This window comes from Rhineura floridana, chromosome 13 (genome assembly GCF_030035675.1).
Source record: "Rhineura floridana isolate rRhiFlo1 chromosome 13, rRhiFlo1.hap2, whole genome shotgun sequence".
Lineage (NCBI taxonomy): Eukaryota > Metazoa > Chordata > Lepidosauria > Squamata > Rhineuridae > Rhineura > Rhineura floridana.
This window is the reverse complement of record NC_084492.1, coordinates 19,120,190-19,147,809: the sequence shown is the minus strand read 5'-3', so window position 1 is coordinate 19,147,809 and position 27,620 is coordinate 19,120,190. Positions and strand designations below refer to the sequence as shown.

The 27,620-nt window shown below is 41.6% G+C and overlaps 1 protein-coding gene across 7 annotated transcripts in view; it reads left to right on the top strand.

The window, feature by feature from the left end:
• Window positions 1-27,620, top strand: part of CDH11 (cadherin 11) — a 165,308-nt gene that overhangs the window by 97,407 nt on the left and 40,281 nt on the right. For all 7 annotated transcript variants that reach the window (XM_061593714.1, XM_061593711.1, XM_061593712.1 and 4 more), the window contains 2 exons: window positions 16,051-16,462; window positions 25,687-25,981. In XM_061593714.1, coding sequence (XP_061449698.1) covers window positions 16,235-16,462; window positions 25,687-25,981 — 523 coding nt within the window. In that variant the 5' untranslated portion in view covers window positions 16,051-16,234. The remainder of the gene's footprint in view (window positions 1-16,050; window positions 16,463-25,686; window positions 25,982-27,620) is intronic.

The window sequence follows — 27,620 nt, the reverse complement described above, 5'->3', positions numbered from 1 at the left end:
GTTTTGCTTTATTTGCACTTTAAAGTTGTGCCTGCACTAAACAATATGCAAGACTGCAAAATAAATTGAAACCAGAGAAACACATTTTTGTGACCATTCTGGTCAACTATTAATATGCATAGATGAAAAATTAGGAAAAATACTATAATTTAAATAGAAATTCAGGGCAAAAAAATAGGCCTTCAAAACAAATAGTTGGGGCCAAGCAAAAGTGTTTGACTTAAGCTACAGTATATCCTGTGGATTTATGCACACATCTTCAACCCATGGAGACTGGTGTTGTGATGTCAGTGGGGCAATGAATCTGCTTGGGGGTTTAGTCTGAACGTTCACAGAGCTGTCCAAGGTGCTGAAACATATCCCAATAATAGGCTCAACATCTTGGACAGCTCCTTGGAAGTTCAACTAAAGCCTGGAATGGATTCACTGCCACACTGACATTGGAACCACTAGTCTCCAATTTCCTCAGCCTTTGACAACCACATTCTTTCTCCCCTATATTATCTCTCTGGGTGTTTATTGAGCATTTGTTCCAAACTGTTTGCAGGAAGGTTAGATGGTGTTGCACCACAGCAAGTGATACTGTACACTTCACATGACATTTTCCTGACACTTATTGTGACCCCCTGAACCTAGCAGTGATCTTGACATGGGATCGGAGGCTGCAGGAGAACCAGATGGGAGCTGGGTCAGGTTCAGGTCTCAGAGATGATTGCTGAAGATAGGGAGAACAGTGCACCTGAGGATGTTTGGTAGGAATTCACATGCCCAGGGCCTATAGGGCCTGAGCACAGACCTTTATAACCACCTTTTCCTGAGCCTGAAGATACAGATGCTTCCCACCACACATCACCAGACTGTGGTACAGTGAGCACACCAGGAGGGAGGCTATGGAATGGAGGAGGAATGCTTGTCTTCAGGCTAGAAGGTTGGCCCGTTAAGGCTTTGTTCCCTACAAGGGAATAGAGCCTTAAGAGGCCTCAATCTACTCTCATCTTTTGTCAGAACAAGTTGGTCACTTGAAGCTATCCATGGTCCAGCAACCTTTGATCAGCTTTGCCACATTCTCCATAGGACTAGAACACAACATCACTTTTCTTATTGCAAAAAGGTTGATTTTTTGTGGAAGTAGGTTTGTTGCACAAAACCTCCCAATCAACTATAATTGTGCAACCTGAATTTGTCAGTGTGTGATTGAATCCCACCCAAGAATAGCAACAGTCTGGAGGTGCCCATCTCTCTTTCTCTTTCTTACACCCCCACATTCTTCCCTCCTAATCTGCTGACCTGAAAACCTTATCCACTACCCGTGCCATGTGGCAGTATTGATTGTCTCAGTTTGATTTCCTGGAACAGGTTGCTTTGATCACTTTTCCAATTGGAGAAGATGTAGACTGGCACTGGTAACAAGTGGGCAGGTTGACCTATCAGTGTTTGATTCACTAGAGTGTACACCTGTATTATCATTATCAAAGATGGAAGTAAGGTACCTCAAACCCCCTTTTTTATAATATGTCTGTTCTCACACACACGACAAACAGCTACAGCTTTCATTCACACACTGTATTATTTAGGTGCACACTTCAGATGCTTTAGATATGTTAACCAAGGGTAGGTCTCAAATCAATGGCTTAAAATTACAAGAAAGGGGATTTTGACTAAACATTAGGAAGAACTTCCTAACAGTATATGCTGTCCAACAGTGAAGCAGACTGCCTCAGAAGATGGTTGGTTCATCCCTATAAGAGATGTTTAAGCAAAGGCTGGGTGATCACCTAACAGGGGTGTTGTAGCAGTGGATTTCCAGCATCAATATGGGTGGACTATATGACCTTCGATCTCATAATCCCTGATTACTATTAGTTACTGTTGTTTTCAAGAATTTTGGACAACTGAATCAGCCCTGGGGAGCAATTCAAAATTCTGTGATTTCCATTCAGATTGTTAAGTAACTCGAGTGAAATTCACTCAAGGACAACCTAGTTCAAAATTCTGTGAGGTTAAAATTATCCTCAACAATTGAAAAATTTCATATTTGCCCATTCATGCATAACACCATCAGTTATGTGCACCTGTATATGCATCCAGACATGCATGAATATATGTTGCATATATGTTCATGTCACTTTGGGTGATATTCACTGCTACTTCTATTCAGAGTAGACACAATGAAATTAATAGACATGACTAACTTAGAGCCATTCATTTTAATAGGTCTACTCTGAGTAGGACTTAGTTGACTACAACCCTATATATTTGCAATCTTTGAATTAGTCAGTATACCCATTTAAGATGAATAAATTTGAACCAGTAAAATTATGAGATAAGGGTACAAATCGTTTAATTTTCATGGTTGTTTGAGATGTTACTGGAAAAAGGAATTAAAAATACAATCTTAAATGAAGTCTAAAAGTAATTAATAGATTTTACTTATTAAATTAAGATTACTTACGCTTCGCCCAGTATTTCCAAAGAGCACATATTGAGAGTTTGATGATATGCAAATAAATTTATATACAATCAAGTACCTAATCAATTAATCAGTCCAGAACCAGTCCAGAAGAAAGGCAATTAATCAACAAGACATTCTTCATCAGTCGACAGCCCAAGTATGTACCCATGGGCATCACTTGGCTCCCTCCTTTGGAAGCACAATATTCAAATGAGCCCTTATTTTACCAGTTCTATATACTGTACAAAATATCCAGCCAGCCACAGGGGGAAAGCAACTCTGAAAAGCTATTTTTAGGAATCATTTGGGGGTTACTAGATTTTAAATGTCTATCCAATACCAAGCCAAAAGAAATAATTCTTAAATGCATGGGATTAAGGTTTCCATTCATAACTTTGCATAAAACGTGATTTTTAAAGCTGCCCCAAGAGATTTCCAAGGGAGACAGAGTTAAAAGAATAAGACTCTAATCCCTTAAAAGATTTTTGTGCAGAGGTTTATACTGAGCATATTAAAGCCATACAATGATATCACAGTCTGGAACAGCAAAGAACACTGTTGGGGAAGAATTTTTAGAAGAAGCTTTAAACAGCAGGTAGGGTGTAGCTACTGGGCACTCAGATCCTTGAGATTCTGCATTTCAGTTACTTCATGCATGTATCTATTTTGATTTCTAGCTGTCCGTAGTAGCATCTGATAGATTATATAAGATTATGTTTAAAATGGGAGAGTTGGTTCATGTGCTCTATCCAATCAATTCCCTTTTCGCCACTTTGTGCTAACCCATTTGATTTCTTTCTTATTATCAAGCTTAATTCTCCCCCTGCCTTGAATCCCATCTTGCTCAATTGGCCTTTCACCCAGTCCTATTTGCATGAATGCTAGCTGTTACAAAATGACTTTTCATTTAACATCCTCACTCCCCAAAAAGTAAGCCTGCAGCCCTATGCACCCTTACTTGACTTCCAATAAAAATGCATGAGATGAAGTAAAATACTCATCAAAAGATCCTACACAAGGTCTGGTGACAATTTATGCCAAGTGAATTACTTATGAAATAATGAAATTCAATTACATCTTATACGTAGGCTGCAACCCTACCTCCCTGTTCAACAGCTCCCACTCGTGGTACATGCCCTGGTCACCTCTCGATTGGACTACTGTAATGCGCTCTACGTGGGGTTACCCTTGAAAACGACCCGGAAATTGCAACTTATACAGAATGCAGCGGCGCGCTTACTTACCAACAGCCGCCGCCGTGATCACATTACGCCGGTGTTATTTGATCTACACTGGCTGCCGGTTGTTTTCCGGGCCCGATTCAAGGTGTTGGTATTAACCTTTAAAACCCTGTACGGTTTCGGCCCAGTTTACCTGAAAGAGCGCCTCCACCGCCACCAATTATGCCGCCCGACCAGATCAGCCACGCAAGGCCTTCTCTCAGTCCCACCAACCAAAACAGCTAGGTTGGTGGGTACTAGGGAGAGGGCTTTTTCTGTGGTGGCCCCCACTCTCTGGAACTCCCTCCCATTTGATCTTCGACACGCCCCTTCCCTGGATGTATTCCGCAAGGCCCTGAAGACGTGGCTATTTCAACAGGCCTTTGAGATCCTTGGGATGGGTTAATCTCCATGATTTTGTCATCTATTATATGCTGCAAATGTAAATATTTTATAAATGTATTGATGACTGTCCAGTATTTTATTTATTGAGACTAATGTGACTGCATTTGATATTATTGTATTTTATCTCATTTTAATGTACATCGCCTAGAGTGGCTATCTGCCAGATAGGCGACACACAAATTAATTATTATTATTATTATTATTATTATTATTATTGATTACATTTCAAAATTAACAATCTGACCACACACACATATATCCTCCAGCCAGACATACAAGAGCCTTATCACAGATCAAGGATGCATTCCAGCCAGGCAAAAGCACTTCAGGAGCACGCAGAGGAGGGCAGATGAAGTGTGTCAGCTATGCAGGAGGCACAGCCTGGAAAAAGCCATGAGGGAGAGACAGATAGTCTGCAGGACGGCAGTTTACCTACCCTGACGTTCTGCCTTCACACCATTGGTGCATCCAATGCTGTCCATTCCATTTACAGAAGATTCTTGGATCCAGTGAAAATTTCCATTAAAGTAGAGGAGAGGGAGGTTCATAAGAAGATCAGGTGGTTTGCACAAATTTTTCCCTCCTGCAGCGCTCCACACTTCCTTCTCATGCTGCTCTGGAGGATTCCTCCCAACTCTCTGGAGCAGATTGGGAGGCAGAGGGAGACTGCCAGCTCAAAGAACCTGATCTATTAATGTAAGGTATCTATAGAACCTGGAGACAGGAGATCATTAAAACAATCAGGTTATTAGGCAATAATATAAAGGTTCAGTGCAAAAACAAACAAAACCCCCTCAAAGTTATAAACAATCATATTGAATCATGAACATGGAAGACTAGGAGCATTTTTAAACATATGGCATAGATATTTTGTTAGACCCATTAACTTCATTTAACCCGCCTTACAAATTACCACCATTAGGTAAATCATATTAAGATTTTTCATGTGGATCAGAACACAGCCAGTTCCCCAAAAGTGTTACACCTGTTACTGAACCTTTAAAAGACAGGAAACCTGTGGCCCTCCAAGTGCTCTTGCACTCCAGCTCCCATCAGCCCCAGCTGGCAGAGCCAATTGCCAGGGATGCTGGAAATAGTTTAACAACATCAGGAGGGCCACTGATTCCCTATATCTGTCTTACTGGCTTGAAGTAGAACCATATCAGAACAACTTAGGCCCATCTGCATTATGCATTTAAAGCAGTATTATATCACTTTAAACAGCCATGGTTAAACCACTGGAATTGTAGCTCTGCCAGGGGAATAAGGGTTTCCCAAGAGCTCTCAGCACCCATAACAAACTACAGTTCCCATGATTCTTTGATGGAAGCCACAACTGTTTAAAGTGATATAATACTGTTTTAAATGTATAGTGCAGATGGGGCCACTATCACAAATGAACGGGGACATTTACTGTGCAATCCTTAATGTGTCTACTCAGAATCAAGTCACATTGAGTTGCTGGGTCTTACTCTAGGGTAAGTGGATATATGCTTTCAGCATTCACACAGAGGTTGCTTGAAGTGTAAAGTAATTTGTGAATTAGCAGGGAAATGTAAATCTGGTAACAGCTAAGCTGATTGAAACCACAGTTTTTACTTTGGCTCATAAAAATTCTCAGAGGGAGGTAAGCTTAAGCTTACTTAAACACCTTTCCATAATATTTCAGTTCACTGAAACTGAAGATAGGAACAAAGACAGTGGTTTATGCTGAAGTACAGTGGGTTTCGGTGGAAGAATGTGAATTATCTAGGCACTGCTCAATATATGGAAAACACATTTCCACACAATATCCTCAGTATTCACTAACATCTCTTTTTAATTTATTTAATCTGTAATCCTGCACACACTTATCTGGAAGAAAGCGTCACTGAACTCAGTGGCTCTTACTTCTGAATAGCCAAGTACAGGATTGTACTATAAGGCTATAATTGTCCGCACAACTATCCTTCAACATTTGCACTTATCTGAATGTTGTGAACCAGTTCTCCAACCAAACAATTTGTTTTTTTTTTAAAAAAATACATATTTTAGGAAAAAAGTGTGCATGCAAATGAATATATTAGTGGAAGATAACATACCGAAATGCATTATAGGAGAAATTGCTTGCAAAAATGTGTACATTAATCAAACCTGCATACATAGATGTGTTTATTGGAAGAAATGTGCACAATGCTGAAGAATTTTCATGACTTTTTTAAAAAAAAAATTGCAAAAAATGTGGAGAACTAAATTTAACAGTGCAATCCAATTCATGTCTACTCAGAAGTAAGCACAGTACGTATTGGATTGCAGCCTCAGGTTGGAAAAATGAGAAACGGAGAGGACTTAAATTGATAGATCCTTCCATCCCTACTCTGGAGCTATACTCCGAGCTACAAATACTTAATATTCTCCCTCATCTCTCTTTTTCAGTCATAAGAACATAAGAAGAGCCTGCTGGATCAGGCCAGTGGCCCATCTAGTCCAGCATCCTGTTCTCACAGTGGCCAACCAGGTGCCTCGGGGAAGCCCACAAGCAGGACCCCAGTGCAAGAACACTCTCCCCTCCTGAGGCTTCCGGCAACTGGTTTTCAGAAGCATGCTGCCTCTGACTAGGGTGGCAGAGCACAGCCATCATGGCTAGTAGCCATTGATAGCCCTGTCCTCCATGAATTTGTCTAATCTTCTTTTAAAGCCATCCAAGCTGGTGGCCATTACTGCATCTTGTGGGAGCAAATTCCATCGTTTAACTATGCGCTGAGTAAAGAAGTACTTCCTTTTGTCTGTCCTGAATCTTCCAACATTCAGCTGCTTTGAATGTCCACGACTTCTGGTATTATGAGAGAGGGAGAAGAACTTTTCTCTATCCACTTTCTCAATGCCATGCATAATTTTATACACTTCTATCATGTCTCCTCTGACCCGCCTTTTCTCTAAACTAAAAAGCCCCAAATGCTGCAACCTTTCCTCGTAAGGGAGTCGCTCCATCCCCTTGATCATTCTGGTTGCCCTCTTCTGAACCTTTTCCAACTCTATAATATCCTTTTTGAGATGAGGCGACCAGAACTGTACACAGTATTCCAAATGCGGCCGCACCATAGATTTATACAACGGCATTATGATGTCGGCTGTTTTATTTTCAATACCTTTCCTAATTATCGCTAGCATGGAATTTGCCTTTTTCACAGCTGCTGCACACTGGGTCGACATTTTCATGGTGCTGTCCACTACAACCCCAAGGTCTCTCTCCTGGTCGGTCACCGCCAGTTCAGACCCCATGAGCGTATATGTGAAATTAAGATATTTTGCTCCGATATGCATAATTTTACACTTGTTTATATTGAATTGCATTTGCCATTTTTCCACCCATTCACTCAGTTTGGAGAGATCTTTTTGGAGCTCTTCACAATCCCTTTTTGTTTTAACAACCCTGAACAATTTAGTGTCATCAGCAAACTTGGCCACTTCACTGCTCACTCCTAATTCTAGGTCATTAATGAACAAGTTGAAAAGTACAGGTCCCAATACTGATCCTTGAGGGACTCCACTTTCTACAGCCCTCCATTGGGAGAACTGTCCATTTATTCCTACTCTCTGCTTTCTGCTTCTTAACCAATTCCTTATCCACAAGAGGACCTCTCCTCTTATTCCATGACTGCTAAGCTTCCTCAGAAGTCTTTGGTGAGGTACCTTGTCAAACGCTTTTTGAAAGTCTAAGTACACTATGTCCACTGGATCACCTCTATCTATATGCTTGTTGACACTCACAAAGAATTCTAATAGGTTACTGAGACAGGACTTTCCCTTGCAGAAGCCATGCTGGCTCTGCTTCAGCAAGGCTTGTTCTTCCATGTGCTTAGTTAATCTAGCTTTAATAATACTTTCTACCAGTTTTCCAGGGACAGAAGTTAAGCTAACTGGCCTGTAATTTCCGGGATCCCCTCTGGATCCCTTTTTGAAGATTGGTGTTACATTTGCCACTTTCCAGTCCTCAGGCACAGAGGAGGACCCGAGGGACAAGTTACATATTTTAGTTAGCAGATCAGCAATTTCACCTTTGAGTTCTTTGAGAACTCTCGGGTGGATGCCATCCGGGCCCGGTGATTTGTCAGTTTTATATTGTCCATTAAGCCTAGAACTTCCTCTCTCGTTACCACTATTTGTCTCAGTTCCTCAGAATCCCTTCCTGCAAATGTTAGTTCAGGTTCAGGGATCTGACCTATATCTTCCACTGTGAAGACAGATGCAAAGAATTCATTTAGCTTCTCTGCAATCTCCTTATCGTTCTTTAGTACACCTTTGACTCCCTTATCATCCAAGGGTCCAATCACCTCCCTAGATGGTCTCCTGCTTTGAATGTATTTATAGAATTTTTTGTTGTTGGTTTTTATGTTCTTAGCAATGTGCTCCTCAAATTCTTTTTTAGCATCCCTTATTGTCTTCTTGCATTTCTTTTGCCAGAGTTTGTGTTCTTTTTTATTTTCTTCATTCGGACAAGACTTCCATTTTCTGAAGGAAGGCTTTTTGCCTCTAAGAGCTTCCTTGACTTTGCTCGTTAACCATGCTGGCATCTTCTTGGCCCTGGCGGTACCTTTTCTGATCTGCGGTATGCACTCCAGTTGAGCTTCTAATATAGTGTTTTTAAACAACTTCCAAGCATTTTTGAGTGATGTGACCCTCTGGACTTTGTTTTTCAGCTTTCTTTTTACCAATCCCCTCATTTTTGTGAAGTTTCCTCTTTTGAAGTCAAATGTGACCGTGTTGGATTTTCTTGGCAATTGGCCAGTTACATGTATGTTTAATTTAATAGCACTGTGGTCACTGCTCCCAATCGGTTCAACAACACTTACATCTCGCACCAGGTCCCGGTCCCCACTGAGGATTAAGTCCAGGGTTGCCATCCCTCTGGTCGGTTCCATGACCAACTGGTCTAGGGAATAGTCATTTAGAATATCTAGAAACTTTCTTCTTTGTCATGACTGGAACACATATGCGGCCAGTCTATGTCCGGGTAGTTGAAGTCACCCATTACTACCACATTTCCTAGTTTGGATGCTTCCTCAATTTCATATCTCATCTCAAGGTCTCCCTGAGCATTTTGATCAGGGGGACGATAGATCGTTCCCGGTATTAAGTCCCTCCTGGGGCATGGTATCACCACCCACAACGATTCTGTGGAGGAGTCTGCCTCTTTTGGGGTTTCGAGCTTGCTGGATTCAATGCCTTCTTTCACGTATAGAGCGACTCCGCCACCAATACGTCCTTCCCTGTCTTTCCGATATAGTTTATATCCAGGGATAACCGTATCTCACTGGTTTTCTCCATTCCACCAGGTCTCGGTTATGCTCACTATATCAATGCTCTCCTCTAAGACCAAGCACTCCAGTTCTCCCATCTTGGTTCGTAGGCTCCTAGCATTAGTGTACAGGCACTTGTAAGCAGTGTCTCTCTTCAAGTGTCTTTGGCACTTGTGGTTTGGCCTGTGGTAATTTTGCACGTTGGCACCAATGACATGGGGAAATGCAGCCGTGAGGTCCTGGAAGCAAAATTTAGGTTGCTAGGTAGGATGCTGAAAGCCAGGACCTCCAAGGTGGCTTTCTCTGAAATGCTACCTGTTCCATGCGCAGGACCAGCCAGACAGGCCCAGCTTTGCAGTCTCAATGCGTGGATTAGACGATGGTGTCGGGTGGAAGGGTTTAGATTTGTTAGGCACTGGGGAACATTTTGGGACAAGCCGGGCCTGTACAAAAGGGATGGGCTCCACTTGAACCAGAATGGAACCAGACTGCTGGCACTTGGAGAGTGCAATGGCACTTAAAATTAAAAAGGTAGCAGAGCAGCTTTTAAACTGACTGAGGGGGGAAACCCGACAGGAGCTGAGAAAGGTCCGGTTCGGAATAAACCTCCCCCCTGGAATAAAAACCAAAGAAATGATGAAATTTTAAAAGGGGTAGGCCTAGAAGTAGGCATTGTGAGAGCAGGGGCACAGGATATAAATTCAGAAGAGCAAAATTACCACAGGCCAAACCACAAGTGCCAAAGACACTTGAAGAGAGACACTGCTTACAAGTGCCTGTACGCTAATGCTAGGAGCCTCTGAACCAAGATGGGAGAACTGGATGGGTAGGGAACTGCAGGTCCAGGGTGCCAATGTGGCTCTCTGGGGCTCTCTGTCTGATCCTCAGAACTGTCCACAGCCACGGCCCTGCTTCACACCTATAAAGGACTGGATGGAAGATCGAGAAGAGTGTATGCAAAAACTAGCCTTCTATACAAAAGTAAACTTAACATTAATGCCTCTGTCCACTTTTGCCTCTGGCCCCAACAAACATTGGCATGCCCCCTTCCTACCCCAACCTGTACCTAGAAAGGAATGCAGCCCACAGACTTCTGGCTCTCCGGGAACAACTTCATTTCCTTGAGGCCAAGGTGGCGGACCTGGAAAAGCTGAGAGAGGGAGAGAGGTGTGTGGAGGAGGCCTTCAGGGACGTTATAGCTGTGTCCCACTCCAGCGATGATAGCTCTCCTGCTATCATGGAGAACGATGGTCTCGGGGAACGAGAGCATCCAGCTGAGGAAGAGGGAAACGATCCCTTAGAAGGGACCCATTCCTTGGGGGATGAGCAGCTATCCTCTTGTGCCGAGGATATATCTCCAGGGGGTGGAGGGATCCTTGTAGTGGGTGATTCGATCATTAGGAACATAGACAGTGGGGTGTATGATGGGCGTGTAGACCGCAAGGTGTTTTGCCTGCCTGGTGCGAAGGTTGCAGATATCGCCCGTTGTTTAGATAGTTTGGTAGACAGTGCTGGGGAGGAGTCAGTCCCTGCAGAACAGCTGCTATTTTAATGTATCATGCAGAAGTGTTGGTTAGACAAATCTAAGGGATTGTTTAGTCTATGGAGCTTTAGCACACAGTGTTTGAAATAAAGGCACTCACTGGAAACTTGTTTGGTTCTACTGGGATTATATCTGCTATACAGACAACACGCTTGAGTACCATTGATCAGACACGGTTTCCTAGACTCTAGCCTTGTCATCAAAACCTAATATCTCTTGGCCCTTTGTCTTTTTTGTCTGTGATTCATTTGTTTTAATTTCCACCCCCTCTAAGGAAATTTAAGATGGAAGGTTTGGTATGGAAAGAAAAATAATATCTATTGGAAGGGAACAGAGGAAGAATTTTGTTAGGAGTTAATCTTGACAGTTTATCTGTCAATATTTTTTCACCGTTTATTTTGTATGTTTAGTTTTTGAAAGCCACACTGATCTCCACCTACAAATTTGATCAGTATTTCAGTTAGAAATACTAGCTGGACTCCTTCTGGACAGAAGGGTGGGATATAAATTTAATAAATAACTATATAAGATTCTGCTTCTCCCATAGAGATCACCGCCTGACCACATTTGATCAGTAGTTCAACTAGATTCTATTTCTATCATAGTGATCACAATTTGACCAGCTTTCCAGTACTTTGGTTAATTTATGCATCTTTTTTTTTATATGACTACAATGTCGCTGGTCAGGACCTGCCATATCCTGGCTCGGTAGATGTTGTTTGTGACTTGTTGTATATGATCACAACTGGACGGCATCCAGCTCATCCCATATGAACCTGCTGTTAGAAGGGCTATAGCTCAATGGAAGAGCATCTGAAGGTTCCAGGTTATATTCCTGGCATCTACAAGTAGGAATATCCCAACAGAAACCCTGGAGAGCCATTACAAGTAAGGGGTTGGCAAATCAGGGCAGGTTCACACCACACATTTAAAACCCAACCAACACACATTTGAAGTGCATGACTTCCTCCAAAGAATTCTGGGTACTGTGGTTTTCCCTTCAGAGAGCTATACATTCCCAGCACCCTTAACTAACTACAGTTCCCATCATTCTTTGGGGCAAGTCCTGTCCTTTAAATGTACCTTGGATGTGCTTTAAATGTATGGTGTGAACCTGCCCTCTGTCTATTTCCAGTCCAGTTGCATGATGCATGTTTTCACTCATCAGTCTGTTCTCTTTCCACATTATTTTTTTTAAAAAGGCAGCATGAAAATACACATTTAAATACATATGCATTGCATATGCATTTCTAAAAGCATTATCTCTCAAATAATGCAATTTTAAATTGTTTTTTTTTTTAGCTTAAAAGTGCATCAGAAAATTATGGATCTGCACAAGCCAGTGGGTAACTTATTTCCGATATGTACATTCACCTGGAAGGATGTGGAGCAGGTAGCTGGTTTCAGAATTCATAGAAATCAGATACCCAAAACATTAAGTGTAGAATATCCTGAGCTAGTTGGATGAGTGGTCCAACTCAATGGCAGCTTCCTGTGTTCTGAATGCTGAAAACTGCAATATTTATTAAATTTATATCCCACCCTTCCACCCAGAAGGAGCCCAGGATGGCAATTAGTTTCACCCCTCTCCCCAAGTATTTGAAAGGAATGCTTACAAAACCTTGATAGGTTGTGACAAGGGTTGCACATCCTTGTAAGTCTGCTAGGGAGAGAAATTAAATTCAGTTTTTATTTAAAGCCAAATCTATCAAATCCACACTTTCCAAAACATGATGAGAATGGAAACACAGAAATCATTTGAAATTTCCACTTATCCGAATTTTGCCATGCAGCTCTCCAACCAAACAACATTTACAAAAATGCAAATATTGGGGAAAATATGCATAAAAATGAATAGTGGAAGTAACACAAAAATGTATTCTTTTAGGAGAAATTGCTTGTAGAAATGTGTAGATTACTCAAAAATGTGTACATTTGTTTATTAGAAGAAATTTGCATTAAAATGCTGAAAATTTTTCAGGGGGATTTTTTTAAATTAAAAATGCAGATTACTGTAGAAATGTGGAGAACTGAATTTCAGACTGGAAAAATGAGAATCTGAGACTACCAAAATTTACAGATACTTCCATCCCTAAAGTCAGCTCAAAATAACTCTTGGTTCAGGATTTATCTATGTGCTTTTTCCAAACTTAAATGATTGCTCTGTCTTATGTGCTAGAAAGAAACTTCAGGGTACTGTTGTCATGTCAACAAGACCAGATACAGCAGGGCTTGAAAAGATACCAGCCCATTCCTTGCCCTACACAGAGGCATTTAAAAACAAAGGGATTGCAGGCAATTACCACATTAAGCCCTAATTAGTAAATTAAGGATAATGTCTTAGATTTGTGGTTAATGTTTTGTGTTTAGTTCTTCATGCCTGAACAACTGATAGTAAACACTTTCATATATCCGCACATCTTTTCTATTTTTCTAAAGACCTTCCTGGTAATCACATCATAATCCCAGTAATAAAGTTATACTACATCTTGGGCATTATTGGAAGTCTGATGATTTTTCTTAAACCTATTTGTTGATGGCATCATTTGAAATTAATGGTCTGTGAAAGAAAATTTGCTTGTACATTTCATTTGTCTTCTTTTAATTTCCTCATATCTCCTTCCTCGATCAAAAGAAGACAATGAAGCAAAACACCCAAACCTTCCCTTTGGTATGTTCTTTTAGATGGCCTGAAAGAGTCGGCCATGATGGCTGGAAGAAAATTGAGAGGGGTTTTGATTTAAACCATCCCCAATATTTAGTCATATTCCTTATGATTATTGTGTAAGAAGGAGGAAAATGAAAACACACTGGTTGACTCTACCCCATTGCCACATCCCTGCAAGCCCCAACCCCTGTCATCAACATTTTTGTGTGTGGAGGAAAGGACCAGCGGGCTTGCTGTACATGTGTATGACCACCACATGATCTAGAACATTCATTATTCATGGTTCCAAAATGTGCACAGAGCTTATGTGTGTACAGCAGCCTCATCACTTTAGATCTTCCCTCCCAGTACTTCTGCTTGAAGGCAGAAGGTGCAGGCAGTTAGGATAGGAGAGCAGAGGCAGGGTTAGTGAGTGTGGTCCCATTCTCCTCCACATGCCAATGTCATCAATTTTGATTTCTACCAGTGAGACATGGCAAGATGGAGACCAGTAGGCCCAGGGCTCCAAAATAGATGGGGAATGAAGGTCGAAACCCTGGACAAGGGCCAAGGTTCAGGACTACAGTTAGCAGTCCTACAGCTGACGCAGAGAAGCAAATCATCTCAGCAGTTTCCTAGAGCAACTGCCAGGTCTTTATAGTATGGATAAGGTACATCAGGATTGATGTCCAACCCCCTGAGTGCTATATCTGGTTAGTTAAAAGGCGAGTGACATTTCCTGCAGCTGTTGGCTTTTTCTAGACAGTGGGGTTTTAAACTGTGGGGACTCCTTTCAGGGAAGCTGTCCAGGACTTTCTTGATTCTTCAAGGAGTTGTGATTCAGTCATTGGAGTCTGGTGGCAGAGGCATGCCTCCTTGGCTCTGGTGCCAACAGATCCATGTGGGAATAACTGGAAAGTGGGTCCATCTTCTCCTCTGGGGTATTGCTGTATGAGGACTTTGCAAGTGAGGATTCCTGGTCTGGGGCCATCATGCATGCAGCTGTTAATTCCTTGAGAAAAGGGACTAAATAGGGCTTACATTATTCTACAGTTTCCTACAGGGGACTCCACCAAACTGTCTGTAGTTCAACAGCTACGCATCTGAGCATATTTTTCTCTTGGATATTTGGATTTTATGTGCTGAGTGTGTAGGTGAAATGAGGAGCAACTAAGTAAAGAGCTGGGGCTGGTTAACAGTCTTTTATTGTTGTTGGAGAGTTATCAGGAGAAAGTGGGGAGAAGTTCAGAGGCGGCTAACATTAGGCTTTAGTTGCTTACACTGTTTTGTGTTAATTATTGGCTCTCCCTGCACTCTGAAGAGGTACATCCCAGTCACAGTTTGACCAGCTGAATGAGAATTGTGCCATCGTGGCACTGTGGTTCTGCAGCCTTAACTTTGGGGTCCATGCTTGCATTTAGAAAAGGTACTAAGGAATGGTGATAGCAGAGGTTGACAAAAGCATATGCGCACTTGGGAAGGACTGTAGCTCAGTGGGAGAGAATCTGTCTTGCTTGCAGAAGGTCCCAGGTTCAATCCCTGGTATCTCCAGATAGGCTGGCAAAAGCTCTTGCCTGAAACTCAAGAGAGTCGCTGCTGGTCAGAGTAGACAATGCCAAGCTAGATGGACCAATGGCCTGACTTAGTACAAAGCAGCTTCCAATGTTCATAAGTGAGAAAATCTGAAACAAACTCTGCTATCCAATGTAATCGTGAAACTAACTGGGAATATTTTTTAATAATATGGTGAGTCTAGAGCAAGAAGACAAATCATTCGTTATAATGCAAAGAACCATTTATGATTTGAATTTGGAATGCTTACTTGTAGGGCCCAAAATTTAAGTAAATATTATAACTAGGAATTCTTTTCATGTAGAGTCCTTATACATTATTGTCTCGAATGGAAAATGACATCTTGCTAAGGTGTATATGCCAAAACAGAGGAAACATGCCACCGAAAACATAGACACAGATTTGTATAAAATGTGTAGATGTATATGTATAGATGCAAAATAATTACTATAATTAAAATAGAAGTACAATGCATCTCACCATGAAGACTGTGACGAGGTAACCCTATGTGCCTGCTCAGTCTGCTAGCTGTTTGTTTATTTATTACATTTATACTCTGCCTTTCTTTCATGATAGGACCCAAGGCAACATACATGTGGTTCCCAGGTGGTCTCCCATGCAGGCACTGACCAGACCCAAACCCCCTTAGCTTCAGCAAGGTGGTGGCCTCATGTGCCTTCAGACTAGACCAAAGCCTGTTGATGGGCACCTTCAATGTCCTGTCTCTCCTTTATCAAGGTCCTTTATTGTTGAACCAGACATGGACTGGAAAGACCTTCAAATAGACAACTGCCCTCTGTAAAAGAGGAGATGTGGCCACATGTTAAGTTGCCACATATTACATTTTTGAAATGATAATTATTTTCCAATTGACATAATGGGGAAATTGTCCTACGTTTCTCACCCTCTCTCTCTCTTTTTCTTCCTTCTAGGAAATAATTTGGGAATCTATACGGAACTAAATTGATGAGCTTAAGGAGCAGTGACACCTTGTTTATGGGAAACTACATCTGAAATTTCCAGAGGATTATATTATTTCTTTTTACTATTTTGGTGGCCCTGTGAGAAGAAGGGGGTAGATTTGGGGATACTCCGGTGCCTATACAATAACCAAAAATGAAGGTGGACGACTGTTTACACACTGCCCTTGTCTGCCTGGGAATGCTGTGCTGCAGCTTCACCATGGAGATTGAAAAAATGAATCATTTAAGGTCATCGCTCCATGGTCACCACGAAAAAGGAAAGGAAGGGCAAGTTCTTCACCGTTCGAAAAGAGGATGGGTGTGGAACCAGTTCTTTGTAATAGAGGAGTATACCGGACCAGATCCTGTTCTAGTGGGCAGGGTAAGTTAGTCTTTGGTTTGATCAATTATTTTACTTCTTTAGGAACTACTAGCCTGCAATCCTATAGTCCAGGAGTGGGGAACCTATGTTCTTCCAGATATTGTTGGATTGCAAGTCCCATCATTCCTTACCTTTGGCCATGCTGGGTGCAGCCGATCGGAGCTGGAGTCCAACAATATGTGGAGAGTCATAGATTCTCCATCCCTGCTGAAACCACTTACCTTGAACTCAGTGTGATTTATTTATTTATTTATTATTATTTAATTTGTATCCCACCCTTCCTCCCAGCAGCATTCTGTCTATAGAACTGCCTTGTAAGATTTTTTTATTATTTTTTTAGTATTTATTTACTATGCTTGTTCCCTGCTCATCCTCTTAACAAATCAAAGGGTCTTATATTATTGTGGCCTGATGTGGACAAGCTGCTTGAAGAAGTGTGGCCCACCACCTGTCCCCTTGACCCTTGGCCCATCTTGGCTGCTGAGAACTAGCTGTAGGTAACTGACTGGGAGGAATCCAGGAAGTGATGAATGCTTTGCTGGAGGAGGGGGAGGTACCATCTGCTTTGATGTGGTCCATTCTCTCCTTAAGAAGACCTCCCTGGACCCAGAAGTGTCAAACAATTATCACCCAGTGGCAAATATCCCCTTTTTGGGCAAGGTGCTTGAGAAGGTGGTGGTGGTCCAGCTTTAAGCATGCTTAGAGCAAACCAATTACTTGGCTCTGTTCCAGACTATCTTCCGGCCTAGCCATGGCGCTGAAACTGCCTTGGTCACCCTGGTTGAGATAGAGGAATGCAAGCCTGCTCATTTTCCTTGATCTCTCAGCAGCTTTTGATACCATTGACCACAATATCCTTCTGGAGCGTCTTGAAGAGGTGGGGGTTGGGGCACTGTGTTTCAGTGGCTCTGCTCGTACCTCCAGAGCCACTTCCAACACATAGTTCTGGGAGGCACCATGGGAATTATCTTGTGGTCTTCTGCAGGGTTCCATCTTGTCCCTCATGCTATCTATATGAAGCCACTGGGATCTATTATGGGGACATTTGAAGTGAGTTGCCATCAATATGCAGTTGACACCCAGCTCTACCTCTCTATTCCATCTGAATCAGTACAGGAAGTTGAAGTGAATCAGTACAGGCATCTGAAGTGTTGGACTGGTGCTTGGAGGCAGTGATGGACTGGATGTGGGCCAAATAATTGAGACTGAATCCAGAAAAGACAGAAGTGTTATATGCCCAGGACGTGGGAAGATGGCCTGTTGTGGATGGGGTTGCTTTTTCCCTGAAAGAGCAGGTCTGCAGCCTAGGGGTACTCCTTGTCACTGGAAGTTCAGGTGGCCTCAGTAGCTAGGAGTATCTTTTTCTACCTCCAGCTAGTTTGCCGGCTTCATCCCCTTTTGGACAGAGAAGACTTGGCGACAGTGCTCCATGTTCTGATAACTTCCAGATGGGATTATTGCAATGTGCCCTATATGGGGCTGTCTTCGAAGACGACTTGGAAATTTCAACTGGTCCAAAATGCAGCAGCAAGATTACTGGCTGGGATTCCCTTTAGAACTTATATAACCCCTGTTTTAAAACAGCTGTATTGGTTGCCAGTTTGTTTCCAGTCCCAGTTTAAGGTGTTCATGATAGTGTTTAAAGCCCTAAATGACTTAGGTCCCAAATATCTGAAAGCCACCTCCTTCCCTACGGACCTCTTGGGTGTTTAGGCTGTTTTTAACTATTTTCAATTATGTGTTTAAATTTGTTACCAACTGCCTTTGGGTGTATGGGGAATGATGATGATGACGATAAATTATGATACCCAAGTAGCTTCCCTTCCAACCAGGGTTCAGAGGCAGATCCACTTAATTTCAGCAGCAGAGCTGCGCAAGAGGTATCCCAACCTATATCTAAGGCTGAGAGTCCACTTTGTGTAATGGCTTGGATGATAGAGGAGACCCAGGCTGAAATCCCCATATAAGCCATGAAACTCTGAATTACCTTGGGCCAGTCACCATCTCTCAACGTAACCTACCTCACAGTTTTGTGGAGAGGGTAAAAGGATGAGGAGAGGAGTTGCAGGCATTTCACTCTGAGCTTCTTTAAGGAAAGGTAGCATTAAAATATTCCCGGGGGGTAGATGAATAGATGGGGTGGGATATACCCAGAGATGGTACCTACCAGTTTGCTTCGTTGTAGTGCCAGGTCATTTTTAAAATTCATTTAACCAAGGTACATAGAAGGCTACGCTTACATCATATCAGAATTGGCCCATGTAAGAATTTAACTTTCAGAGGCTTTTAATTAGGTACCAGAAATTTGCTCTGGAAGCTCCTATAAAACCTTCTGACCACTTTACCTACTCCTTGGAGCTGGTCACTTGCTGGACTTCGGCTTATGGTGCAATCAGGACAAATGAGATTTTGGTTCATAGTAGTTTGTCTGTGCATCTTTCAAGAACAAGAACAAGAACACACATTTAAAAGAATAGTCATATACACATAGAAAGAAGATACAAAAAGAGAGATTTCTTATGTTCCTGAGTAGCAGACATTAAAGGAAGCAGAAGTGATATGCCAGCCCAGGATTCCATACTGTCGAGTTCATAGCCCACAGAGTTGATAGTCCCATTACAGAAGAACCATGAACCCCTCCCCTCCGAAGCTCTTGCTCTTATTCCTTTTTATATAAAACATTGGATTCCATATAGGGTGGTGTACTCCATTGGCTCTCCGACAGTCCCCCGTACTCCATATGTGACTTTGACCTACACCCCAGAAGACATATGTGTGTGTACTGTCCATGAATCAAATGTTCCAGCAAGTCTCTAGATGACTACATCACTGTTGTGTGTTCTGGGTCTATCTAGAACGCAGAGGCACGGACAGAATGCCTCTGACCTTGGTTCTGCTTGTTTCCCTTTTTCCATTCTCATTTAAGTCGGACTGCAAGCCGAACCACATCTGGTAAAGCCAGCATTTCATTATGTGAAATAGAGATAGGAGAGAAGTCAAGTCATACAAGCCATGCAAGAGAAGTAAATTTATGGGTCTAAATTTCTCTGCCACCCAAAACTATCTACTCTGACCTCTTTTCCTGATTCTGATTCTGTCTGCTACTTGATTCCTTTGCAGTTGCAGATAATGAACCCGATACCTTCTGCATGCAATGAATGCATTCTACCTCTGAGTTATAGTTGCCACTCCTTCCTTTTTAAGTTGGATAGGGAGAAGAGGGCTAATGCACTCAAGTCCTACTGGTGGGCTTCACATAGGCATCTGGCTGGCCACATTTGGGAACGCAATACTCCTCTAGATAGACCTTTGGTCTGGGGCAGCAAGGCTTATTTTCTTAATTATGTTAGTCTGGTTTTAATGGAGTACTGATGCTGATTTTAGTGTATGTTCTGAGGTTTAATTGCATTGTTATGATCTTATTGTGTTTCTGATGTTTGTAATAATTGTGTATTTTTAAACTTTTGCATTCTATGTATTTTATCAATATTTTGTAAGATACCTTATAAATGTCTTTGAATTTTTTAAAAAAGTAGGGCAGACAGAACAGGTTACATATCTCTTACATACTACAGGATATAGTCTAAAGACACATTAGGCAGCCTCCTTGCTGAAGCTAAGGAGGTCTTTCTCTGGTCAGTTTCCTTGTAACTGACCACCGGGGAACCACATGCATATTGTTCTGGCCTACACAATGGAAGAAAGGTGGGTTATAAGTGGTTTTATTTATTTATTACATTTATATACCGCCCCATAGCCAAAGCTCTCTGGGCAGTTTACAAAAATTCAAAACACTGAACAATAAAAACAAATATACAATTTTAAAAACCAGTGGTTTTTAGTGGTTAAATTAAATCTCTCTCCAAAGTTCAGGTCAGAAGGCAACATATTTCAAAACTAATCTGCTCAGCATGATGAGCGTATGACATAACCTTTGCTTGCTCCAAAACCAATAGTAAACTAATACTGGGGGATCTGAGAAAATCCTCTGGATATTTGGGATATAACTATGAATACAGTTGCCACTTCAAATAACACTTGAAGTGGAATTCAAGGTGAATTTGGGGGTCCTTCATAAAGTGAATCATCCAAGTGACTCCTGAGGAAAGCTAATGGGGCTTTGAGTTTTTTTAAAAAAATGTTTATAATTGTCAGGAAAGTTTTGAAAGTTGCAAGCTACTATTGAAGGGGTTCCTCATCAGTCATCAGTTTACATTGGTTAGAATATGGATGGGGTACCCTTCCATACATGGCTGGATGATCACTCCCAACACCATTGGCCATGCTGACTGGGGCTGATGGGAGTTGGAGTCCAACAATATCTGAGAGGGCCACTAAGATAGAACATGGGATGGGTTTTTGATTTTCTAATTCTATAAGCCTGTCTTTGCACTATGTAGGCCTGCTTACTTAGGCAGAAGTCTATGTGAAATATATATAAGCAGAAAGCTTATTTTATGAATGTGCATCACTATGTATTCAAAATGGCACCAGCCATGCACATCAGTGAGATGTAAATAGACTTGGGGATAACCTCATAGGGTTGCTTCCAGTGTTGTACTCAGAGTAGCCTGTTGAAATCAATAGACCTACATTGGTCATGCCAATTAATTTCAGTGCATCTACTCTGAGTATTTTGTAGAAATACAGTAATTGTTTAAAATGAAACATCTAAGAAAAGGGGGAGTCCCAAAACACTGCAATGAGGTCTGGGGATCAGTAACCATGGAATGCTACTGTTGATGGGGGTGAAAAGATGGGGGGAGGAATGGTGTATTCTAGAAGAAGGCAAAGCTGGCTGGCTAGAACCCAGAATAGGAGCACTTCACACTGCAACTTGTTGCAGATTCCACTTCTGCACATAGTAGCAGCCATTTTTTAAGGGGGCATGAATGAAGGGCAAGGAGAGAAGCAATTGATATCTATCCAATTGTATAGTAATGCTGGTAAAACAATCATACAGTTTTAGAGTTTGATGATACCCCTTGCTCAATGCAGGATCAACAATGCAGGACACAACCAAAGCATCTATAATAGACCTGCTTTCAGTTGGTAGAATAATGTTGTAGGCTATTTCTACAGTTACCTACTCAACTATTGGCACTTTATCCTTGCCGAACTTTAAGGGATATGTCTCTTTGGAATGAAACCAATGTATAAAGTAGGACTTGTGAGCAACTAACAATATTTAAAAGAGGGAGAGAGGAGAGAGAGAGATACAATGGAAACTAGGTCACTGGGAGTGTCTGGCTTTTTGTTTTCTACCAGTCCGGATACTGGTATGTTCTTCTTATTCCAGAGGTAAGAGCAGATTCAGATTCATAATGCCACTTCTTAACATACTTTGGGTAAATTAGATGGAATTTCAGTTTACATTTTAAGTGTCCTCTCAGTGCAGGGTGGATACTGATGGTACCCTGAAATAAATACCCTGCAGAACAGGGTTGGAAAATCTGTGGGTCTCCATATATCATTAAACTGTAGCTCCCAGCATTAGTAACTATTGGCCATACTGGCTGGGGCTGATGGGAGCTGGAGTCCAACAGCATCTGGAGATGCTGTCCTGAAATGCCCCAGGCACCCAGGGGCACTCTACTGATAATCCAGCACCCTTCTCATCACAGACATTACCATTGCCACTTCTGTTCCAGGTTTTAAATTCAATGGTTAAAAAAAATCCCACCAAAAAATATTCTGATAAGGAAAGGGGATTCCTTTATGGGAATACTCTCAGGATAAGATATGATGGAATTTAGATGGGAGGTACATTGACATAAGAGGGGCGGTGGTTTTTAAGGTTCTTGCTAGTGTCCTTAGGTAAAATTTGCTGCATTCTGAGTGAGGGCAAATTCAAGAGAATCTAGAGTGCATGGTTCAAATTCGTATCCTATCAAGGCTGACCTATGGTCCATATGAGAGTCATCTTCAGTCCCATTGGCATCACCATCCACTTTCATAGGAACCATAGGGATCTGCTTTATAACACTTCAGACCATTTGTCCACTAGCCCTGTATTGTCTACAATTGTTTACAAGCAGGTTCCCTCCCCCTTTCTTTTATGATCTCCCTCCTACTGAAAATAAGAGCAGAGAAATAAACTAAGACAAAGCTGACATAGTTTGTCCCCTGTGTTGGGGAACAGGAGGGCCATGCATCCTGCAGATGCACAACCTCTCCCAGAGTGCCCCTAGAATACCTCTGCTGTGTGTTTTCCGATGTCAGAGATCTGACATTGAGAAACCAGTTGCAGGTGTTTGTGCAGCCTCACAGAGGACATCAGGGCTTCATCTTTGGAGGTTGACCTCTCTGTCTCTGTCTGTCTGTCTGTCTGTCTGTCTGTCTGTCTCTCTCTCTCTCTCTCTCTCTGCCATTGTAGCGGGAGATGCATCACACCCAGAGATCACTGGGATACCCTCCCAAGGACCATAGGACTCCAGGTAGTTTTGGGGAAGAAAATCAGTTCAGTTAACATTTTAATGCAAACTTACCTGATTTGCACTTCCTGAAACAGTAAGTGGCCAAGACACAGTTATCCTTTGAAATTCTCTGAATTTTGTGAAGCAGTTTTCCATCTAAATAATGTGTACAAAAATGTGTACAATGTGTATATTAGAGGAAATTGTGCATAAAATGCATATATTAGTGCAACTAACATCCAAAATGTATTATGTTAAACAAAACGGCTTGCCAAACTGTGTATATTTGGAGAAATGTGCATTAAAATGCTGACAATTCTTTGTGAGGACTTTTTGAAAAAAATTGCAAATGGATGCACAAATTTATAATTGGGGAAAAATGAGAAAATTAGAGAAATTGAAATTGATAGATTCATCCATCCCTCATTGCCCACTGGGTTGAACCTAGAGCCTTCTGCATGAAAAGCAGCTGTTCTACAATTGTGTTGTAGTCCTTCCTCATTCTTGCTCTACTTCTCTCTGTTCTTTGTGTGAATGGAAATGATGGATGATCCACATCTATTTGGCATCTCACATGATAGTTCACTCAGATGACCTTTTTATCACAAAACCAAAACACTAGAACCAGGCTTCAAAATGATCTGTCCATTTTTCAGTTCTTAAGTTCAGTTCTCCATATTTCTTTACCAAGTCGTGATTTTGGAAAAGACAAATCCTCATGAACATTCTTCAGCATTTGATTGCAAATTTCTTTTAATAAACACATTTTCTTTATGCAGTGCAATGGCAGCTGGTGGCTCCGTTTCAGGGGGGCAGTGGAATCCACTCTGGTTTTAGTCCCAATGTTCAAGGAGCTGTCCAAGGTGCTGAAATCTATTCCCAAAATAGGTTTAACACCTTGGACAGCTCCATGAAACCTGGAGCAGATTCCACTGCCCCATTGACATGGAGCCACCAGCCACCACTGATGCACTGTTGACTAATGGACACATATATAATTCATTTCTGAAAACATTGTTTGGTTGGAGAACTGCATCACAAAATTCATATAAGTGCAAATTTCAAAGGATAGATGTGTTTGGTTCTCAGAAAGAGCAAATTTGATAGATTTGGCTTTAAATGCAAACTGAATTTAATTTCTCCCCCATCCCTAGCCTTCACAGAAGAAAATAAATATTAATCATGCACTCTAGGTTCCTACACTTGGGCATCAGCCTGCATTTGCTTTACCCTGAGTGACAATTTATCGCTATTGTACCAGCTTAAATAGGATAAAGTGTGAGAAAGCAAAGATGATCCCAATCTTATGTATTAGTTTTTTCATATCAATTCATAGAGCTATAGCATTATGAAAGTGAAGGAAGGTGAGGAAGTGGGGCTCTGGTTTCATTTCATAGCTTAATTGCTTTAGGGCCATTCATTAACATATCACAATGGGCATTGGAAATTGGAAATGAGATAAAAGCCAATGAGTGGTTCATCTGTTGCAGCCACATGCTTCACAGATCTTTTTTTAAAGTATAGTTTATACAAAGCACAAAATATAAAACCTTTCATGAAAGATATTCTGCTTCCTCTTCTTAAAATCAACAAGTACTAATCAGTTTTACCTTCCACACTGGTTTTTTTTAAAAAAAGAAAAACAGAAATCCATGTGCAGTTTGGACCAGCCTGCAATGTACTTTGTGAATGATCTCTTTAGACCAGCCTTTCCCAACCAGTGTGCCTCCAGATGTTGTTGGACCACAACTTCCACCTTTCCTGACCGTTGGCAATGCTGGCTGAGGCTGATGGGAGTTGTGGTCCAACAGCATCTGGAGCCACACTGGTTGGGAAAGGCTGCTTTAGACTATTTGAAATGACTTGTCCATAATATTCATTGCAGAGATGCCCCAAGGTTGTATAGGACAGGGATGGGTAACTTTTTTTCTCCCTGGCATTCCCTTCAGGGCAACCTTTTCCAAGGACCACATGCCAGTGGATGAGGCAAAAGTTGGCAGAGCAATGAATGCAAATTTTATTCCCCCCCCCAAACACCACTCCCTGTACCCCCATACATGCCACTCTCTGGTATTATCAGAATTCAAGAACACTTTCAAGCCAGGCAAAAACATTCAAGAAACGTTCAAAAGGAGGGCTGAGGAATAGGCATAACCTAGGTAGAGTCCCAATGGCCAGCTGGTGAGTCCTGCAGGGCCGCATTTGGCTGCCAGGCTCACTCTGCTGTAGAGGATCAGTTTCTGGTCAGCATCAACAAATAAACAAATTCTGTGTAAAAATCTGGTTTCTTCCCAATAAGGTTACAGTATACGAGAGAAAGAAAAAATAGCTGAAAACCCTAGAAAAGTCTTTAACATTTTCAAGTCAGTGTGCTTACTAAAAATGTTTTTAAATGGTTTTTAAAATGACATTAGAGCAAAAAAAAAAATCATGGAGGATAAGGCTATAGGTTGTAGTCAGCTAAGTCCTACACAGAATAGACCCACTGAAATTAACGAATCTAACTTAGTCATATCTATTAACCTCAGTGGGTTTACTCTGAGTAGGACTAGCATTGGATACTACTCTATTGATGGCTAGTAGTCATAATAGCTCCAGTATCAGAGGCTCCATGCCTCTGAATACCAGTTGCTGGGTATCACACACACATGTCCTGCTTGTAGGTTTCCCATAAGCATCTGGTTGGTCACTGTGAGAACAGAATGCTGGACTAGACAGGTTTTTGATCTCACCATGCAAGGCTCTCCTTTTGTTCTTTGTATTTATTGCCTTTGAAAACCGTAGGTATGTATGTTTTGCATTTTACAGCTTCATTCGGATATTGATTCTGGTGATGGGAACATAAAATACATTCTCTCAGGTGAAGGAGCGGGAATCATTTTTGTCATTGATGACAAATCAGGGAACATCCACGCAACAAAGACACTGGATCGAGAAGAAAGAGCTCAGTACACATTAACAGCCCAAGCTGTGGACAGGAATACAAACCGACCCCTAGAGCCACCTTCAGAATTCATTGTGAAAGTTCAAGATATCAATGACAACCCCCCTGAATTTCTACATGAAAATTATCATGCCAACGTACCAGAGAGATCCAACGTAGGTATGTAGCTCAAAATTGCACTTCAGTTCTCAGGATGACAAATGAGGAGATGCTTGAACCTTTGCTTTTGTCCCGATCATCAGTTAGAGTTTATGAGTTAGAGGGAAGCTTGGAGGATGGCAACAAGGGAGAGGGCCTTCTCAGTGGTGGCCCCCAAATTATGGAATGACAGTACTGATGAGGTGCGCCTGGCGCCAACACTGTGCACCTGGTGCCAATACAAGGGGAATTTAATGACTGTCAGGGAGTCAGAAGGGGATAACAGTAATACAAGTGGGTGACTGTTGAGCAGTGAGAGGGAACAGCAATTGAGTTCCACCCACTAGCCCACATTGTCATGTTTGTAATTTGTTTTAGGATTTATTTATTTTCAGAAAAAGGTTGCCAAGGTCATCTCAGTTAGTCTTAGAGATTTCTGGGCAGGCTTATACAGTCTCTTTCAACCTGGTTCCTGGCAGGCCATTTTGCAAATGTTAGGCTCATGATAGCTTTACAAAACTCCACAGGATGTTCTTTCTCATTTGAAGTGGTTATGCACATCTTATTCACTGTGTGCATGCACATTGTACATGCATGAAGAAGCAACAGGCAATTACAGTAGATCCCATTCCAAAGGAGGGGAAAATCCCATTCCGTCATTTCTGTGGTCTTGGGGAAGAATGCCTTCACTTGTTATGCCTTTCACATATATATTTCTGTTTTTTTCCACCCCAGTTCAAATGTTTGCAAGATTCTGGTGCACAACCAGAGCTCCATGCAAGCAGGAATTTCTTCATTCAGTGGTGAAAGTCCCTGCTTCCAAAGAGCTCCAGGTGCACGTTGACCCAGGGAAGTGGGGTTTACAGTTAAACCACTCTGAGAATTGTAGCTCTGTGAGGGGAATATGGATTTCCTAACAATGCTCATCATCCTTAACAAACTAAAATTCCCAGGATTCTCGGAGGTAGCCATGACTGTTTAAAGTGATATGATACTGCTTTGAATGTATAGTGCAGCTGGGGCCTAAACTCACTCTCTGTTCCAGGTAAATCCAACTCTTGGTGTCTGTAAGCATCCACTCACTCAACTGCATCCTAGATTGTGTTTCTGGTTCACACTGGCATAAGGGAATGGATAATAGTGGTAGATCCCCTGCATTTTACCCTTTGTAATTCAGATAAAATAATATTCCACTTATGTTGACAATTACTATGCATCTGTAGTGGCTCCATGTCACCGAGGCAGTGGAATCTGCTCTGTCCAAACTATCCAAGATTCCTGGAGCGAATTCCACTGCCCCACTGACAGGGAGCCACCAGCTGCCACTGCTATGTATATAATTCCCAAATTTTATTTATTTATTAAACTTCTATCCCACCCTTTCTCCCAGAAGGAGCCCAGGGCAGCAAATAAAGAACAAACCACTAAAAACATCTTAAAACAACTCAGACACAAAACATCTCAAAAACATATTTTTACAAGTCTTTGAGAACTTCTTAAAAAGCAGTTTCAAAACAATTCCTTAAAAAGCAATTTCAAAAACTGGAAAAGGACAGTTTTGTGAAACAAAGTGTATGATGAGCACCCCAAATAGTAATATTAAGCAATTGCTAAGAGAACAAAAGGGTATTTAATGGAATAGGATTTCCAGAACTCCAAG